The following is a 19,719-nucleotide window of genomic DNA, read 5'->3' as shown; positions in this document are numbered from 1 at the left end:
CTCCTAACATTTCTACCTTAAATTTAGTCTTACTGTGCGTTAATTCGGGCTTTTCTACCTCTGGTAATGATTAGTGTTTTTCAGTTTGTGCATTATGTGGGGGTTAAAGTAAACCAATTTGTTCATTATTTTTGTGGTGCATCATAGTTTCTGTCAAATGAGTTCTTCTCATAATGACTAAAGGTTGGTTATTTCTAATATAGTTTCTATCAAAAGAGTTTTTCTTATCATGACTAAAGGTTGGTCATTTCTATAGTGCAGATTGTAGTGCGAGGAAAGGATGATGGTGTTGTGCATCTTCATCTGGCAGTCATACAACCTCTATTGCAACTGGAAAAAATGGAATTCCAATGAAGATATATAGACATGAATTCAGGAAAGCAAGTTGGATGCCTCCATGTTCTAGGTGAGGAATGACGTCTCCCCAATTGATCACTTTTTAATTAAAACCGAGAACTAACTTGATGCTTTTTCTCTTCATGATTGTTGTGAATAAAGCACTTTATAGACTTTTTGAAGGCTTTAATTCTCTTGCCTTTTTCCTTTTCACCCTTTTATGTGTTTAAGTTACAATTGTTCTATTTTGTGATTCTTGCTTCATAGAAGTAATGTAAAACTCTAAATTATAGAGTACTCAAATTTTAGCTTATGTTTTTTGGTGCAAGAAATATTGGAAGGGGTAGCTGACATTGACTTGGCAATCAATCTGAAGCTCCAAGAAGATGTTCAACATGATAAATGCCTTGATAGGAGAATTTGGAATAAGTGTGGATGGTAATTGAATGAAGTCAATTAAGGGTATGTTTCTCAAACAACCTCTGTAGGGCCTATTGTTATTGAATGGCATGACTTTTGTCACCTTTTTTTAATGTATTTTGGTTGGTGTACTTTCAAATGACATGGATTAAAATTTGTTAATTATGTTTAAGAATAAAGACACAAGCTACCTTATGTTTGTAATTATATATTAGTCAGAAGTACATATCAAATTTGTTTGTGGTCAATAAAAACCCTAATCTAAAGCACTTTTAACAATGTTAGTCATTCTCACATCTCATGATGCATGTGAGAGAACATTTGTTTATTAATGGCATTCTTTTTAAATGCTAACTAGGGATGGCAAAACGGGCCAACCCGACCAGTTTAGGCCCAATTTGTCTCTGGTTCGTTAAAATCAAGTTGGGTCGGGCTAACCTGTGTAAGACCCGGGAAAATTAAATAATTAAATAAATAATTATTTAATAAATGCGGGTAGTAGAAGTCTTTATGGTATTTAATGTTAATTGTTGTGATGTGGAAAAGTAGTAGCTCAAATGGTTGAGAGTATTTTGATTGTGTGAAAGGACTTGGGTTTGAGTCCTATGTATGTCATGTATGTGTTATTTGATTTATTATTAATTTTAATAATATGCATGATTATGTTGGTTGATAACGTAATTATAGAATTAGAGGAATTAACACAAACGTGACTTGGTTGAATTGGTTGTGCCTTGACATTGGAATTGCAAGGGTGTGTGTTCAATTCCTGTTCAGAATGAAATTGATTTCTTTATTTTTGCTAATATAATAGTGGTCTGAATGTAAAAGGGTGGGAAAACCCTAGAGGCCTTGGCAGCCAAGGGAGTTGGGAAAAATAACCCATAATGGTCCTACTTAAAATCAAAGGGCAAAACCAAGCAATTAGGAGGTTTTTTGGAGTCGAAAACCTAAAGGGTGGTAAGGAGCACGAGTTTGGGAGTGAAGGGTGTGTAAGAGGGAATCAAGAGAGCTGGAATTAGAGGGCACCAAAAGAAGTTAATTTTTGGGCAAGAAGAACCATCATCTTTCCTTGTTTTTAAGCATAAGAAACCAAGTAAGGGGAGCTATTTTCGTTTATGTAGTTTTGCGCATGTGTGACAGCCATAATCTCATAAATTGATGCTATATTGACATGGAATTTTCGTGCATGTATGATTTTATGTGTGAATTGAAGTTTTGACATTGTTGAGAAAGCCTCTTGTACATTTGGGTATGAATATGATTGGGGTAATTGTATTATAGGGTTGTTGTGGTTCAATCTCGAATTGTGGTGGTTCAATTAGGTCTAAGCATATCCATGAGAATTATTGTTGCTTAAGGAATGCGTGATAATGTTTGTTTGGGGTTTTGGTTTGGAAATTATGCGTTGTGCGTGCGTGAACAGGGATACCATTTGCTAATCTCGCTCAGGCGAGCCTAGGCGAGAGTTGCAGAGTCTTGATCTTATTTCTGCTCGAGCTACTCGCTTAGGCGAAGTGCTCAGGTTTTTGGGCTACCTGTTATCTTGCTCAAGTGAGTACCTCTCGCCTAAGCGAGAAATCGAGGGGTGTGAGACTTTGTTTTGGGCACCTCGCATAGTCGAGGAGGTCAATTTTTGGGCGACAAGGCTTTTCGCCCAGGCGAGAGGTTCTCGCTTAAGCGAGACCTCGTGCTTAACTTTGTGTTTTGCTTAACTCGCCGCCTAGGCGAGAGTTTTTGGTGTTAGGCGAAGGGTGATCTCGCCCAGGCGAGGAGAGACTTGCTTAAGCGAGACTTCGCAGATAAACCAGGTTAGCACGCTCTCTTAGGCAAGAAAGCTTAGCCTAAGCGAGACAGGCCTGGTCGCTTAAGCTAAGGCTTCTAGCCCAAGTGAGTTTAGTGCAGTTTGTACGCATTGATACGAACGTGGATCAGGAGATGATGTGCCATGAGCGGGTAGGTTCATGGATGGTGGTTGACATGTGATGGTATGAGCGGGGAGGTTCATACTCAATTACTCTCCTGTGGGGATACGAGCGAGGTAGGTTCGTATGTTCTGTGCTCACAGTTGAGAGATGTTGCGTGCGAGGAGGTACGTAGCTAGAGAATCACATGTGTTGGATTACGAGCGGGGAGGTTCGTAGAGGCAGGACCACGAGCGGGCAGGTTCGTGTGAGCATCATGAATCCTAAGTCCATGGCTAACTTTGTTGTTAAATTGGAGGTTTAACTATGAGAATATAATTGGGTGTATTTAGATTATTTAATTGATATGTTTCTTATATTCTTTTGAGCTCACCCTTTATGTTGTGATTGGCGATGATCGTGTAATTCGTTACACGGGAGCAGATGTTGATACAGGTGATGCTGAAGGTGCTCAGGCGACGGAGTGAGGGCTAGCTGGGATTAGAGCTAGGGATATTTCTACTATGTTTTCATTATGTTTTGAAATTTTGGAATTGTATCGACATTATGATTTGATTTCATATAAATTTTGGCGCGTATTTACACATTTTAAATTTTCCCGCTTTGGAAATAATAAAATTATGACTTTTGAATTTCATTTATATATTGGTGTATTTTAATTAAGTAATATTCTTTAGGGATATTACAATTTGAAGTCTAAAAACGGGTTGAGATGTTCAACTCGTCCCGCCAATAAGTAGGCTGGCGGGCCGGCCCGCCCCTCCCTTCTTTGCTTTCATAGTTCTGGAAATATGAAGAATGTTTGCTCAAAATTTATGCACACTCAAATCTCTTTCAATGTAGGAGCAAAAGTCCCTCCATTTTTGGGCTTTACTGCACGTCACAGAACCAAACCAATATCACCCTCAAGTTCCAATTTTTACCAATTCTTGTAACCACAAAATTCAAACCAAAATCCCTTATTCAAACTACAAAATCCCAATCCCCAAATCGAACCACTAAATCACAATCCCTAATTTGAACCAGAAAATCCCAATCTCCAAATCCAACCACTAAATCACAATCCCTAATTTGAACCAGAAAATCCCAATCTCCAAATCCAACCACAAAATCACAATCCCTAATTTGCCCAAATTCGAACAACAAAAAGAAGAGAATAGAAGAAGAAAAATGAAATTGAAAAACATAAATGAATTTGTTTCCCGTCGCTTCTGTGGGTGAGTTTCACAGGGCTAGCTCGTCGACAAGGTGGAGTGGTTGGTTGTGCTGGTAGGAGTGAGTGTTTGAGAGAAGAAAGAAACGAAACAAATGTGAAGGGAATGAGAGATGATGGATGAAGTGCAGGAGTCTAGGAGAGGAGACGAGAGAAGCGAAGGAGAGGAGACGAGAGAAATGAGTGTCTGAGAGTGAGAAATGAGAAAGTGTCTCAACTTGCACTGAACATGTTCCAAATTTTTTTAGTGACGTTGGGTCACGGGTTGGCTCGGTTTGAACTTTGGGCTAGCTCGACGGGTTCCCAGACTTGGCGGGCTGGGTTGCATCGAGTCTAATGGTTAAACACTTTGTCCCGACCCAATTCTTTTTTACGGGTTGGCGGGCTGGCCCGTCGGTCCTGACCCATTTTGCCAACCCTAATGCTAACTGAGATACACTAAAGTAATTATTGAAAGCTTTTCTCTGCATTTTTTTCCAAATTTCCTTACATTGTATGAGTAGGTGTCAATTGCACTCAAGGATGAAGTTGTGCTTGAGGGCATGTGTAGCGTTGTATATGTGTTCCTCTTGAAACTTATAGAAATAAAGAAAAGTGTGTCAAATGATACATGGATACGTTGACTCATGGCAACAAATATAAGTGTCCATAGAACCCTCTACCTATTTAGTAGCATTTAAGTTTTTCTTTTTCTTTCAAGTTATCAAATTTGAATGCACGAGTATATGGTTTGATATTGTTGAACTTAATAATCAAGTGATGATTAATTATCCAAGCAATATTCCTTTATATCTAAATATTATTTTAATAATAATAATATTTTTGATTTTATATGTTAATAATTTTTAATATTTTTTTCTTTTTATATTTACGTATGTTTTTATTTACCATATTTAACATCAATTTCAAATTTCGTGTTATTTTTATTTTTCACGGATCATGTGTTAATATACTTATATTTTATGATGACTACTGAGAAGTAATAATGTTTTAGAGTCATACTCAAATTGTAAGTTATCATGATTACCATGGGTAAAATCAAATGACTCATAATTAACAAAAACACCAATTCTTGCACAATAATTAACTTCATAACGAGATTATCCTAATAGTGAGTATTTTGAAAACAGTTCCTGAGATACAATAGTTTACTTGCAATCATGAAATCCAACAATACAATAGGTTATATATATTCGTCACACCATCAATACACCAAATTACCTTTTGATAGGTTATATATATTCATCATATATGGTTATGATTATAGTCATCGGGAGATTGTAGTTTCATATGGTTATATGACATTAGTTTTACACATATAAGATCTTAGACACCACTTTAACCCCAAAACCTTAAGGCAATGTTGTTATGGGTCTTTATTCTTATATAGTGTTTAACTTTGTCTTTTCTATCCAATGTGGGACTTTTTGACTCACATTGGGACTATTCCCAACATGTCCCTTCAAGGGTGAGTCCCTTATTTTTTTTTTCTTTTTTCATATGGTATATTTCCCTTTAGGTGTATGAGTGACCCCTTTGGTTGTGGTTATGCGGTCAGTCACTTCGGTGACCCCTTTTTGTTATGGTTATGGTTATGCGGTCAGTCACTCCGAACCATCGGCTCTGATACCACTTTTAGGTTATATATATTTTTCACATATATGGGTTATGGTTATAGTCATGGTTATAGTCATTGGGAGATTGTGGTTTCATATGGTTATATGACATTAGTCTTACACATATAAGACCTTAGACACCACTTTAACCCCAAAACCTTAAGGCAATGTTGTTATGGATCTTTATTCGTATATAGTGTTTAACTTTGTCTTTTCTATCCAATGTGAAACTTTTTGACTCACACTTGAACTATTCCCAACACCTTTTAATATATAACTAAAATAATATATAAAACCTAACAAAATAAGATGTTGTTTATTATTGTTATATCATAAAAAGTAAAATATAGCATAAACTAATATTATATGTTATGTCAGCTCCTGTTATTACGAAAACTAATATATTCTTATGTATATATTGCATTCGAATGAATAACTATAAATTATTTCACTTAATAAAAAAAACAAACACCCGTGCATATGCACGGGGTATAATATCTATATACTTTTTCCATAATGATTCGGAGTTATTTTTCTTTTGTTAGTTATACATTTTAATCATCCTTATACTATTATCAACAAATTTGGAAAATTTTGAATATACTTCCTCTTCTACCTTTATATTCTTTTTACTTTTTATGAATTAGTTTATAAAACTTTTCAGAATTTATATATATGTATTGATTTGAGTTTTATGTTCAATACGTGTGAGGAGAAATATCAAGCAGGATTCACTCTTCAGGATCAGCTTTAGGATGATGTATGATTACTTTAGTTAGGTTTTGTCATAGTCTTGAATGGGTTATTCCTTAAAATTATTAAAAGACTCAACTCAATAACTTAATTTTTTCTTTATTGTGTCTTTAAATCTATTGACATGTTTACATGATAAAATCGTTAATTACTTTTTTTTCAAATCTTGATTAGGTAGTTGCCACCATTGACAACATTGAAGAAAGTTGTCCAACCTTGCAAATCATGCCTTAGGATTGACAGCTTCCTTTGATGACTACTCATCAAATTGATAAGTGCACTAAAGGATGGTACTGTATTTATGTTGATAGTAATTACAACTCTTTATCATTATATATGTGCCAAAAGATAAAGAGTACCGAGTGCTTTGTATATTTAAACACAACCCTCTAATTATATTTCTACTAATTTATATTTACACACAACCTCTATAATTATACTGTATCTACACTCTCAGATTTTCAACTGAAATTGCAAAATGCAAATCCTTTTACATTCTAACCAATTCGAAAGTTCGTTATTTTGATTATATTCCACTTTTGCATACATGTAGAATTGTTTGGTTTTTCTCAGCTTTTTTTCTTGGTTGAACTTTGTTGGATTTTATGTAAATTAGTTTCAATTTTAATTGCTCTAATTCTTTATAGTAGTAGTTAGCAGTGAGTTTACAAAATTTTAAGCAAATAAATCGACTTTAACATCAACGTGATGAAGGCTAAGATTATACTGAGTTCTTGCGGCCAGAATGGATCCTTTTCCGCCATTGGAGTTAAGCCCTGGATATGAAAACTATCATGTGATTCATATGGAAGTTGCAGAAATTGATGAAACCCCGAGAATGATACGTTAACCTCATCATTTTGAATCTATATATATATATATATATATATATATATATATATATATATATATATATATATATATATATATATATATATATATATTAATTATATGTTTGTTTAATTAGATCATAAATAATTATTTAATTATAAAAAAAAATGTGTGTTTTACCATTTAAATTCTGGAATAAATAAAAAATATGTGAATGAGAAAAGGTTAAAGAAACTGTAATGTAAGTAGGCAACCAAAAGCCAAATTATCAATGAAGAGATAGGTTAATGTTTAGTTTGATTAGATGATAAATAATTATTTCATTTAAAAGCAAGCAAGAGTTCCAATATTTTTAACCAATTTATTTTTAATTATTTTCCTTTATTGATAACAATGTGTAAACTAATTAAATATTAGGTGAAATATAAGGGTATAAATGAAAAAGAAAAGATTAATTACGTTGTGTTGAACTTTGTGGAATTTTGAACTTGATAGTTTATAAAAAATAAACTTTTTTAAGAAATGAAATATTTGAAAGTAAACGGAGGAAGTTGTTGTTATAAAAAAAAAAATTACTTTGACATCACTATTTACAAATAACTCTCACTTGAGACCAGCTTTTCTTAATAAAATATTATTATCTAAATAAAATATTAATTTATTTGAATGTCAAGTGGAAGTAACAGTTGTCAAAATACCACCGTCAGACAAACATTACATGACTCTTGATTAAATAGAAGTTGTGAAGAGAACATGGTTAAGACGGTAAATTTGAATTCAACTACCATTGAGTTGGCTTAAAATGGTGAATTTGAACACATTCATTTATTTGTTATTAAAAGAAAACGAAATTTGACAGAAGCTATATATTAATTATTGTAAGATTTATAGTTTATTAAGTAGTGGATGGTTGTATTTTCTAGAAAAGATATCATTGGTTTTTATTTATAGTTTATTCTTATAAATTTACAACTTATTTTTATATAATGTAGATAAAGACGTATGCACTTGAATTTAGAAAGCTAAGTTTAGTTACTTTACAACAATAGAGATCTCAAATGTCACTTGGAATAATTGTACGATATTATATGTCAAGCAGAATCTATAGAAATTTTTATGTACATAAATGCTTAATGTTTAAATTGGAAAGTATTCAACAGGAGAGCAATTGTTCCGCCAAAGTATTACATAGGTTTCTATTTGAAAATATTAACATCAATTTTATGTTATATTTATTTTGTACGGGACAATACTACATAATATTTTATATTTTACTTAATAAGGGTCCGTACATATATATATTTCATCCTAATATAACATTCAAATGTTTATATGTACATGAGTTTTTATTTAAAAATTTTAACATCAATCTCATGTTATATTTAATTTATACGGGACCATATTATGTTTATATTTTACTTTAACAACAACCCGTTGATACGTATTTTATTTTAATATGTGTTTATATCTACATGTGTTTGTATTTAAAAATTTTAATATCAATTTCAGTTTGTATAATATTTTGTACAGGACCATATTACACCATATATACCTACATTTTACTTATTTGATAAGGACTCTGCATACGCATCTCATCTTAATATAATATGTGTTTATATCTACGTTGTTTCTATTTAAACATTTCAGGTCATATAATATTTTGTAAAGCACCATATTATATAATACACCTATATTTTAATATATCAATGAGATGCGCATACCAGTTATACTTAATTAAATCAATAATATATTTAAATATTAAAATTAATCATTATATATAATTAAATCAATAATAATAATCATTCAAATAATTGATTTATATATAATAACAATAAAAATTGTTTTAAAAATTACAAAGTATAAAACAAAAAGAACACGATCGGGTCTCCTACGAATTTTTCTTTACATCCCCATTGTATAAAATTAAACTTCATATTCTTAACTATCTTAACTGTTTAATATATCCAATAATTCCATGTAACAATGTTCAAATTTTATTATGATTTCATATAACTATGTTTAGAAAAATTACAAAATATAAAACAAAAAGAACATGATCGGGTCTCGTACTAATTTCTCTTTACATCCTTACTATATCAAATTAAACTTCATATTCTTAACTATCTTAACTGTTTAATATATCCAATAATTTTATGTAACAATGTTTAAATTTTATTATGATTTCATATAACTATGCTTAAAAATATTAATACATTATAATTACTGTATTAAATTAATATATCAAATGATATTTATTATATTTTGTTCTTATCATCTAAATTCATCATACAAATTAAATTTGTAAATATAATAATTCCAATTACTATATATTACAACATCAATTACAAGAAATAAATATAATAAGAATCCCTTTATTTCATATTTTCTTAATACTCACATTTCAATATTTTAATACATATAAAAAAACAAGTTTGTTAATTATTTAACTTCATTTTTATATTATCAATTTTTTCATTTAAATATTATTATATAAATAAAAAATTTATAATAATATAATAATAATTAAATTAACTATCATGAAAAAAAAACAAATTTTGTAATCACAATTAAATGGGATGTAAGAATTTTAACTTCTAACCAGTTTTTTAATGATTTGCATATTCCTTACTAGTAGTGTATGTTTTGATGCCAATAAGGAGAAAATAATAAGAAGAAGAACTATGGTTGTATATTGTGATTGATAAATTACTAGTACATATCAAGTGTTTTTTTTCATATAAATTTGTTATACTAACTACAATATATGTCAAGTTTTTAAATCTAAGACCGATTTACGTTGTTGTACTAGCTCGGATACATTATATTTTATCTTTCATTCATTATTTTTTAAATTTCGCAATATCTGAGGGATTATTGTTGAAATAGAAAACTGTAAAAGGTACATTCTTCTATGTGTGTTGCTATAGAAGCCATGATGAATCTATGCAGTGAATCCTCCGCTCAAGGTGTGAGAGTGAGATCCTCTCCTAAAGTTGTTAATCTACTTCGCAATGTGCTCTACAAATCCATTGTAAGGATCACACTAGACGTTGGCTTCTTCTTCCACAAGTTTTGGTACGGATTTCACTCTTCATGGGTTCTTGTGAATCTTTCTCCATGGATAAGGGGACGTTGTGGCTTGTGACTATGCAAAACAAGCTTTCCCTCAAAAAACATAGATTCATTCACTCTTCTTCTTCTCTCGAGGTCTCTTTTCTCTTCTCTTATTCTTCTAATATATTCAGTTTATTACTCTGAGTTTTCTTGCTAAATTCTGATTTATTGGAAATATTTGATAAATTCTTGTTATGTCTTGAAGGACTTGCGCAATAGAGTAATCCTTAAAAGTAATGAATTGGTATCTGAGAAACTAAAGTTGAAAGAGTGCTTAAAGAAAAAATTTATGTACAATTGATTCGGTTCAGATATTAGTATTTAAAAGTTAAAAATCAATATTTGTATGTGTGTGAAAAATGAAAAAGAACATAAATTCATATGAACGGAATTCATAAAAATTGTCATTTTTACATATAAAAATGATAATTTTCTATCTTTAGTGGAATAAAGGATGATCTTTTATAGTTAGAAATCATGATTGCTAACCATCACGAGTCCATGTTCTAAAAAATAACAAATTTTGAAATATATTATTCTTTTATACAATTGTGTTTAGAAGATAAGAGCTAATGTGTTGTTCTTTTGTAAATTTTTTAATTTGGTACTGAAGTAAATGATTTAAATAATGACTTTTTCGGTAAAAAATTTACTTTTAATGTCAGTTCTCATCTCTCTTATTTTTTTTATAAATTAGTTAAATATCACATTGAAAACTTTGATTTCTACTAATTTATTTTTAAAATTTCAAATTTTGAAAAGGTTAAATTTTACTACTTTATGAAAACATACTTTTATATAAATTTTGAGAAAGTTAATTTTTTCTTCCATTAAGCATGTCCGCGTATGTATGTTTGTTTTTCATTCCGTTGAACTGAATCTCACCAATTTCTTATTTTCTTCTTAGTTTCTATAATGTAAAGTGGAAACAAAAAATTGAAGGTATATCTCACTCCTTGTTTCTTTCTTCTATGTTTGTGCATTGGAAGTTAAAAGGATTCATTTCACGAAATTTGAACAAAAGTTCATTAATATGAAATGAGTGGAGTGTTATAAGGATAATGAATTATACACATAAGTGCATAACATGGCAGAACTGAACCTGTGATATTGATGTCACACTTGAAATGGTTCAACTCTTTGCTTGGAAGCAGTGCGAACCGGTTGGTTCGTGTTTCCATGTCCACCTACAGTCACAAAGTTGAGTTCCCCATTAGCCTCAAACCACCAAAACCCAACCAAACCCTTAGGAAGCACCTTGAATGCAATAGGCACACCAAAGTGTTTCTACTCTTCAGATCCTTGTTAAGAAAAAGACCAACTTTCAACGCCATTGACAGCTTTTCTCTGCTTTATGCCCTCAAAGCCTGCAACAGCAAACACTCCTCCACCCAAGGAAAACAACTGCATACCCTCATCGTAAAATTTGGGTACCAAGCCATAGTTCAACTCCAGACATCCCTTTTAAAAGTCTATGCCCAGTGTGGCAACCTCCGTGATGCACACCAAGTGTTCGTTCAAATACCCTCAAAGAATATCATATGCTGGACCTCTTTGATTTCTGCCTATGTTGACAACCACAAGCCTGGGAGGGCTTTGCAACTGTTCAGAGAGATGCAGAGGAACAATGTGGAACCTGATCAAGTCACTGTGACCGTTGCCCTCTCTGCCTGTGCTGAGACCGGGGCACTGGAAATGGGTGAATGGATCCATGCTTTCGTGAGGTGTAAAACAGGGCTGAACAGAGATTTGTGTTTGGATAATGCTCTTATAAACATGTATGCAAAATGTGGGGATGTTGTCACGGCTAGGAAGGTGTTTGATGGCATGAGAAAGAAAGATGTCACAACTTGGACTTCCATGATCGTGGGGCATGCAGTCCATGGGCAAGCAAGTGAGGCTCTTCAACTTTTTTCAGAAATGAGCTCAAGTAGAGACAAGGGAGATTGTGTCATGACCCCAAATGACGTAACGTTCATTGGGGTTTTAATGGCTTGCAGCCATGCAGGGTTGGTTGAGGAAGGGAAATGGCATTTCAGAAGCATGAGTGAAGTTTATGGTATAGAGCCCAGAGAGGCTCACTTTGGCTGTATGGTGGATCTCTTATGCAGAAGTGGGCATCTGAGAGAAGCCCGTGACTTCATTATGCAGATAACAATGCCGCCAAATGTGATTTTCTGGCGAACTTTGTTGGGAGCTTGCAGTGTTCATGGTGAATTAGAGCTAGCTGTCGAAGTTAGGCACAAACTACTCCAGTTGGATCCTGGCTATGTTGGTGACAGTGTTGCTATGTCTAATATTTATGCAAATAAAGGCTTGTGGAACAACAAGATACTAGTGAGGAATCAGATAAAAAAGTCTAGAGCTCCTGGTTGTAGCTCAATTGAGGTGGAAAGTGGGGTTGGTGAATTTCTGATCGTTGATGGCGATCATGCTTTATGACAGATAAGGGGTGATGTTCCATGGAAGCTTATGGTTGATCATGTGACTTTGGAAGCTTCATGATATACACTATTGAAATCTCTTCCCAAACTTTCTCTAGGACTGGAATATGCTGTAGGAGTGCAGCTGGGAACAATGTTTGTTATGTGTGCCACTGAAGTATGTCACACTTAAAAAGAAATCCGTAACACTTTTCTTCATTCCCTTCCAATAAAAGTTTCCAGCCAACCTCTTGTATGTTTATGTGAACCCATAACTCTTGTAATAATAGAGGAATCAACAATGAACTTTTAGATAATAACTTCCCTTCATTGAAAAGTATTCCATCCTTCGACTTGGAAAAATCCAACCAGCATGGACTCATACACATGGTTCCTAATTCAATAGTATAATATCTTATTGACAAACATTTGCAACTTTGTTTTCACAACTAAGTTTATACAAAACATCAAATTAGTACTCCGAAACTTATGTAACTAATATTGTTGAAAGTAGTGGTAATTCTGTGATTGAGTAATTGCTTCGAGCTCTTATGATAGGTAAAAAGCATAGAAACTTCTTCCCTGAGGCAATACATACAACACAAGTGTCGTAATTTTTTTTATACATAGATTTAGATAGAGATCAAGTATGTTCTTAATTTCTTACACGTAAAATTAGAATTTGTCTCTTTCAAAAAGTTTGTATAAAACTATTTTCATACTTTAGTAATACATGAAATACATTTTTTTCATTGAACAACATTAAGTTTTTTTTTAAATGCGTAACGACAATGTTGAGGAGATTAAAAAGTCTAGACATATGGTTGATACATGATTGATATAATTTTAAAAAAAGAAGTCTGGGCATGTGGTTGACACATGATTGATATAATTTAAAAAAAAAAATATCTATTTTATTTTATCAAAGATGGTAGGATAGTAATAAACTTTGAGGTCCAAGGTTGTTTGTTCTTCTTATGAGAGATAATGATGAAATTTAGTTGGACTTGTGCATGAATGGTTAAAGATCGATTCTAATTTTTATTCATAATTATGACTTTTTTAGTAACCATTAATATTTTATTTTATAATTTGATGTTTAAATTGGTCATTAAAGTAACTAACAACTTTTAATCACTAAAATTAATTGTTAATTAAACATTTTCGTGCAATGTAACCACCTTTACAAATCTTAAAATAATAACTAACTTTTATCCATTTCTCAAATCAAAATAAAAAGTTAGGATCAAATAAAAAGATAGGATTATTCTGCTTATGCTCTACTATAATACTTTGACATTTATAATTATATACTCTTAACTTTTAAAAAAATAAAAATAACATAAAAAACCACATGATATAAACATAAATGGATGATGTGACAATAACGTGTTGATGTGTTATAATATTAACACAGAAAATTTAGGATCAAATGTATAATAGTATGAAAATACAGTAAACAAAAGTGTAATAGTATGAAAATATGAGACAAACGTATAGCATTATAAAACTAAGAGGATAAAATGTGAGAAATATTAATATTAAAAAAAAATAAACTATTGTTTATTATCTTTGAGTCTTCCTTCCACAATATACACACTAACTTGTACTAATTATTAGGGTGAAATAGATCCTCATTATTAGTGTGATAATGAGTACATTTTCAATAGAACTTACATTATTTTTTAAAAGTATATTATGAAATGCCAATAACATCAATATTTATGACAAATTGTAATTATATTGAAATATACAAAATCTTTCGCAAATGAAAGAGAGAAACAATTAAGAATTATAACATGTAACAAAATAGAAGATGGTTGAGTGGATATGTGACCAATCAAACTCATAATAAGAATGAATATGTATAAACAAACAAAAATAGTTTAGAGAAGTGAAAACTTACTAACATTTCTAAAATAAAAATTCTTTATCATTTTTTTATTCCTATTTGTATTTTGTCCTCATATTTTCTCAATAATGCACATTTGCCTTCATATTTTTATAATGATGTAGATTTGTTCTTATATATTTACAATGCTGCACATCTGTACTTATCTTTTTTTAGTGTTGTACATTTTTTTTAGTAACATTTTATTAGTATCATGAGTTAACCATGTCAAATAATGAAGTGTTGTGTTAGGTATCAACATTGTTATGTAATAGTTGACCAAATAAGATTGATAGTTGTGAACAAAATACTAAAATCCTTATATTTTTTTAGGAAGAAAAAAAAAATGTGTCAAAATTAAGTATAAGAAAAAATTCACCAGAAAAAGTAATAAATTGGAGAAAAAATACATTTATTATAATTATGACTATATAAGTTTTTTATTTAACTGGTTGGTTGTCATGTAGAGTAAAACATATATATATATATATATATATATATATATATATATATATATAATAGTTAAGAAGAGTTTTTATTGTAGTATTTATTTACACAAATATTTTTTTTTTATTTTACCTCTAATTATAATTTTAAGTAACTAACCTTTATAATATATTTTGCTATTCCAATTATAAGTAAAAACAATTCAACCTGAATATCTCTATCAATACACAAATAAAAAAAGATAAATAAATGAACCGAAAATAAGGCATATTATTAAGTATATGTGTGTGAAAAAGACAAACAACCACACATTCTCTATAAAGTAATTCACTATTTTACTATATATCTTATAATAGTAAGTATACTTCATTTTAAAAATATATAAAATTAAATTAATATAATGTTTGAGTAGAGTCTCCTCCATAAATATACAATTCAGTTTTGGGTAAATAAATAATTAAGTTTTTATAAAATAAGAGTAAAACTGGTTTAGTCAAAACTTGAGTTGTGGCATGATGAGTGGTGTTTATGGCTATGGAAGGGATCTCCAACTCCAAAGCGGTGTAAGAGTAACTAACACATGACAGTGCCGTGTTTGGGTGTGAGTGAAGAAGCAGAGCATAACTGATAACTGAGGTCGAATCCAACCCATACTGCACATGAAGAGGCATTGGCGCAACACCGGCCACGACGAAGAAAGCCTCCCAGGTTCCGATTCAGACACGCGCTCCACCCGGAAATTCCCTCTCACGCGCCTCATGGCGCTCTCTCTCTTTTGTCTCTTCATCTTCTCCCTCACGTTCCTTCTCCCGCGCCCTCCCGTCCAATCATCTCCAACTATAAAAGCTCTGCTCCAACTCAAACAAACCCAAACTCAACAAGGTTTTTCTTCTTCTTCTTCTCTTCTTCTTTAGTTTATGATTTGGTCTTCGTTTCTATTTCAACTTGGTAGACACGTGAGAAATTTGGATCTTACAGTTATGCGGCATTTGTTTTCGTTTTGTGTAATGTGCTGCTGTATTGGATTTATAACCTTATTTATAAGTCTTTTTCTAGTTTTCTCTACATTTTTGCTTGGTCAAATGTATGCTGTGCAAAAGCTAATGATTGTTGGAGATCCAACATTCACTGTTGATAACGCTAGAATACTGTATGTGAATGTCGACTTGTGACTTAACTTTTGGAATTGAGTTAGGTACAAATTCAAAATTTTGAGATGGCATCTAAGCCTGTTGGATCATCTTTAAATATTTAGTCTTAGCGAATTTCGTGTTATTGAATTTCTGTTCTTGACATTGACATGAAGTAGTATTATTGCTGATGGAACAACCGTTACACGAAAAAACTTATTGGATTGAGTTAGAATCAAACTCAATTTTAAGGAAGCAGTCATGAATATGATTAGAGAGAGAATTTGATGTTTTGCATATATTTTTGTTTTGCATATATTTTAGGTATGCTCAAAAGCACTTTGTGATACATGTACCTGATTTAACCTAGAGGAATATGACTTTTGTTGTTGTTGCTATTATTGTAGTGACCTGATTTTCCCATTTCCAGTTTTTTTAGATATTTGATTTACTTCTTATGTACATGAATGAACATTCTGGTTTAATAATGGAATTCTTCTTTTTTGACTTGTAGGTGACGTCTCTGATTTTGTCATGTTGAAAAAGGATAAACTACTTGGTGGCCTTTTAGCAGGTGGTTTCGATGAGAGATCCTGCTTCAGCAGGTACCATTCTGCCTGGTATGGGAAAGGACTATCAGGAAATCCTTCACCTTACCTTATTTCTAGATTGAGAACATATGAAACCCTTCACAAGGAATGTGGACCTTACACTGAATCCTATAATAAAACGGTGAAGGATCTCAGGTCTGGTCATGTGAGTGATTCCCCCGCGTGTAAATATGTGGTATGGATTTCATATAGTGGGCTAGGGAATAGGATATTGACCTTAGCTTCTGCATTTCTATACGCCCTCCTCACGAATCGTGTTCTATTGGTTGATCCTGGAGTTGATATGGTTGATCTTTTTTGTGAACCGTTTCCACATGTTTCCTGGTTTCTCCCTCCTGATTTCCCTCTCAACAGTCATTTTTCCAAATTTGATCAGAAATCTGATCAATGTTACGGGAAAATGCTGAAAAATAAAGCAACTACAAAATCCACGGTGCCTTCTTTTGTCTATCTTCATCTTGCACATGACTATGATGATCAAGACAAACTTTTCTTTTGTGATGAAGACCAAACTTTTCTCCAGAAAGTACCATGGTTAGTGGTGAGAACAAATAATTACTTTGTCCCATCTCTATTCTTAATGCCATCGTTTGAGCAGCAACTGAGTGATCTCTTTCCGAACAAGGAAACAATTTTTCATTTCTTGGGTAGATATCTTTTCCACCCCACCAACAAAGTATGGGGACTTGTGAGTAGATACTATCAAGCTTATTTAGCTAATGCTGATGAAAAATTAGGCATCCAGATAAGAGTGTTTGACACAGGAACTGGCCCATTTCAACATGTGTTGGATCAGATATTAGCTTGCACCTTGAAGGAGAATCTTTTGCCTGATGTTAATCGAAAGGGTGATTTTGTTAAGTCACCAGGAAAGCCGAAATCAAAAGCTGTACTGATGACATCGTTGAGCTCTGGTTATTTTGAGAAAGTGAGAGACATGTATTGGGAACATCCTACTGCGACAGGAGAAATTATTGGCATTTACCAGCCAAGCCATGAAGGTTTTCAACAAACAGAGAAGAAGATGCACAATCAAAAAGCTTGGGCAGAAATGTACTTGTTGAGCTTGAGCGACGCGTTGGTCACGAGCTCGTGGTCTACTTTTGGCTATGTGGCACAGGGGCTTGGAGGTTTGAAACCATGGATACTGTACAAGCCAGAGAATGGAACAGCCCCTGATCCTGGTTGTCAACGTGCCATGTCAATGGAGCCATGCTTCCATGCTCCTCCCTTCTATGATTGTAAGGCTAAGAGAGGAACTGATACTGGTGCACTTGTTCCACATGTACGCCACTGTGAGGATATGAGCTGGGGTCTTAAGGTTGTAGACAGCTCTAGTTCGCAATAAGTTGCTATGTCATGAATGCCTTCATGACTGTCATAACTCATAAGTTTTGCAAATTTTGTTGTACTATAGAATTGGTTATTGGTTCAAAAATTTTATCATTTCCTATAGAAATCATGAAATAGAAAATTTTCTCCGTCATTACTATGTTTCGGTTGAGTGTATAATGTATTAGCATCATTTGGAATGGCTTCAATAACAGGAGCATGTGACTTGCGTATATTTGGATGCACTTGCGTAGAGTATTGATGAGTGTATAATGTATTAGCATCAATATTTAAGACAAATTGTAATTATATTGAAATATACAAAATCTTTTGCAAATGAAAGAGAGAAACAATTAAGAATTATAACATGTAACAAAATAGAAGATGGTTGAGTGGAAATGTGACCAATCAAACTCATAATAAGAATGAATATCTATAAACAAATAAAAATAGTTTAGAGAAGTGAAAACTTACTAACATTTCTAAAATTAAAAATTCTTTATCATTTTTTTATTCCTATTTGTATTTTGTCCTCATATTTTCTCAATAATGCACATTTGCCTTCATATTTTTATAATGATGTAGATTTGTTCTTATATATTTACAATGCTACACATCTGTACTTATGTTTTTTTAGTGTTGTACATTTTTTTTAGTAACATTTTATTAGCACATCAATCCATGTTAGTATCATGAGTTAACCATGTCAAATAATGAAGTGTTGTGTTAGGTATCAACATTGTTATGTAATAGTTGACCAAATAAGATTGATAGTTGTGAACAAAATAATAAAATCCTTATATTTTTTTAAGAAGCAAAAACAAAATGTGTCAAAATTAAGTATAAGAAAAAATTCACCAGAAAAAGTAATAAATTGGAGAAAAAATACATTTATTATAATTATGACTATATAAGTTTTTTATTTAACTGGTTGGTTGTCATGTACAGTAAAACATATATATATATATATATATATATATATATATATATATAATAGTTAAGAAGAGTTTTTATTGTAGTATTTATTTACACAAATATATTTTTTTTATTTTACCTCTAATTATAATTTTAAGTAACTAACCTTTATAATATATTTTGCTATTCCAATTATACGTAAAAACAATTCAACCTTAATATCTTTGTCAATACACAAATGAAAAAAGATAAATAAATGAACCGAAAATAAGGCATATTATTAAATATATGTGTGTGAAAAAGACAAATAACCACACATTCTCTATAAAATAATTCACTATTTTACAACCTATCCTGACATCGGATCTAGGTTGGCTTGTTTCAACCTTTGATCCAAGCCAGTCACTCACGATTTCATCCTAGGCAAGCCCATCACGACATTGGGCCAAATTGAATTATCTCGAATTTTGAATTGAGTCGACCCGTCTCACCTTTCGTCTTGGTCGACACATCTCAACCTTTTGCCCAAGTCGATCCGTCTTGAATTTCGACACAGGTCGGCATGTCTCGAACATAGACCCGAGCCGACTCAACTCAACTTTCAGCTCAACTCGACCTATCTCTCCTTTCGGTCCATCGGCCCGTCTTGACGTTTCGTCTAAATAAGTTGTCTTCAGTCAAACTGGCCAAGGTTTACCTTCAACCCAAGCCAACCAAGGTCGTCTCGTAAAAATTTGGCCAAACTTTTATTAAGGCTAATTT

General features: G+C 32.1%; 2 protein-coding genes across 2 annotated transcripts; both read left to right on the top strand.

The window, feature by feature from the left end:
- The first annotated feature begins 11,082 nt into the window (after positions 1-11,082).
- LOC114162798 (putative pentatricopeptide repeat-containing protein At1g74400) lies at positions 11,083-13,016 on the top strand. Its single transcript, XM_028046773.1, has one exon. The coding sequence runs from the start codon at positions 11,322-11,324 to the stop codon at positions 12,648-12,650; it is 1,329 nt and encodes a 442-aa protein (XP_027902574.1). The 5' UTR covers positions 11,083-11,321; the 3' UTR covers positions 12,651-13,016.
- Positions 13,017-15,467: 2,451 nt separating this feature from the next.
- Positions 15,468-18,258, top strand: LOC114162492 (galactoside 2-alpha-L-fucosyltransferase-like). Its single transcript, XM_028046404.1, has 2 exons — positions 15,468-15,851; positions 16,614-18,258. The coding sequence occupies exons 1-2, from the start codon at positions 15,629-15,631 to the stop codon at positions 18,056-18,058; spliced, it is 1,668 nt and encodes a 555-aa protein (XP_027902205.1). The 5' UTR covers positions 15,468-15,628; the 3' UTR covers positions 18,059-18,258.
- Positions 18,259-19,719: the final 1,461 nt, after the last annotated feature.

The sequence above is a fragment of the Vigna unguiculata genome, chromosome 9 (genome assembly GCF_004118075.2).
Source record: "Vigna unguiculata cultivar IT97K-499-35 chromosome 9, ASM411807v1, whole genome shotgun sequence".
NCBI lineage: Eukaryota > Viridiplantae > Streptophyta > Magnoliopsida > Fabales > Fabaceae > Vigna > Vigna unguiculata.
This window is presented reverse-complemented; position numbering and strand designations above follow the sequence as displayed.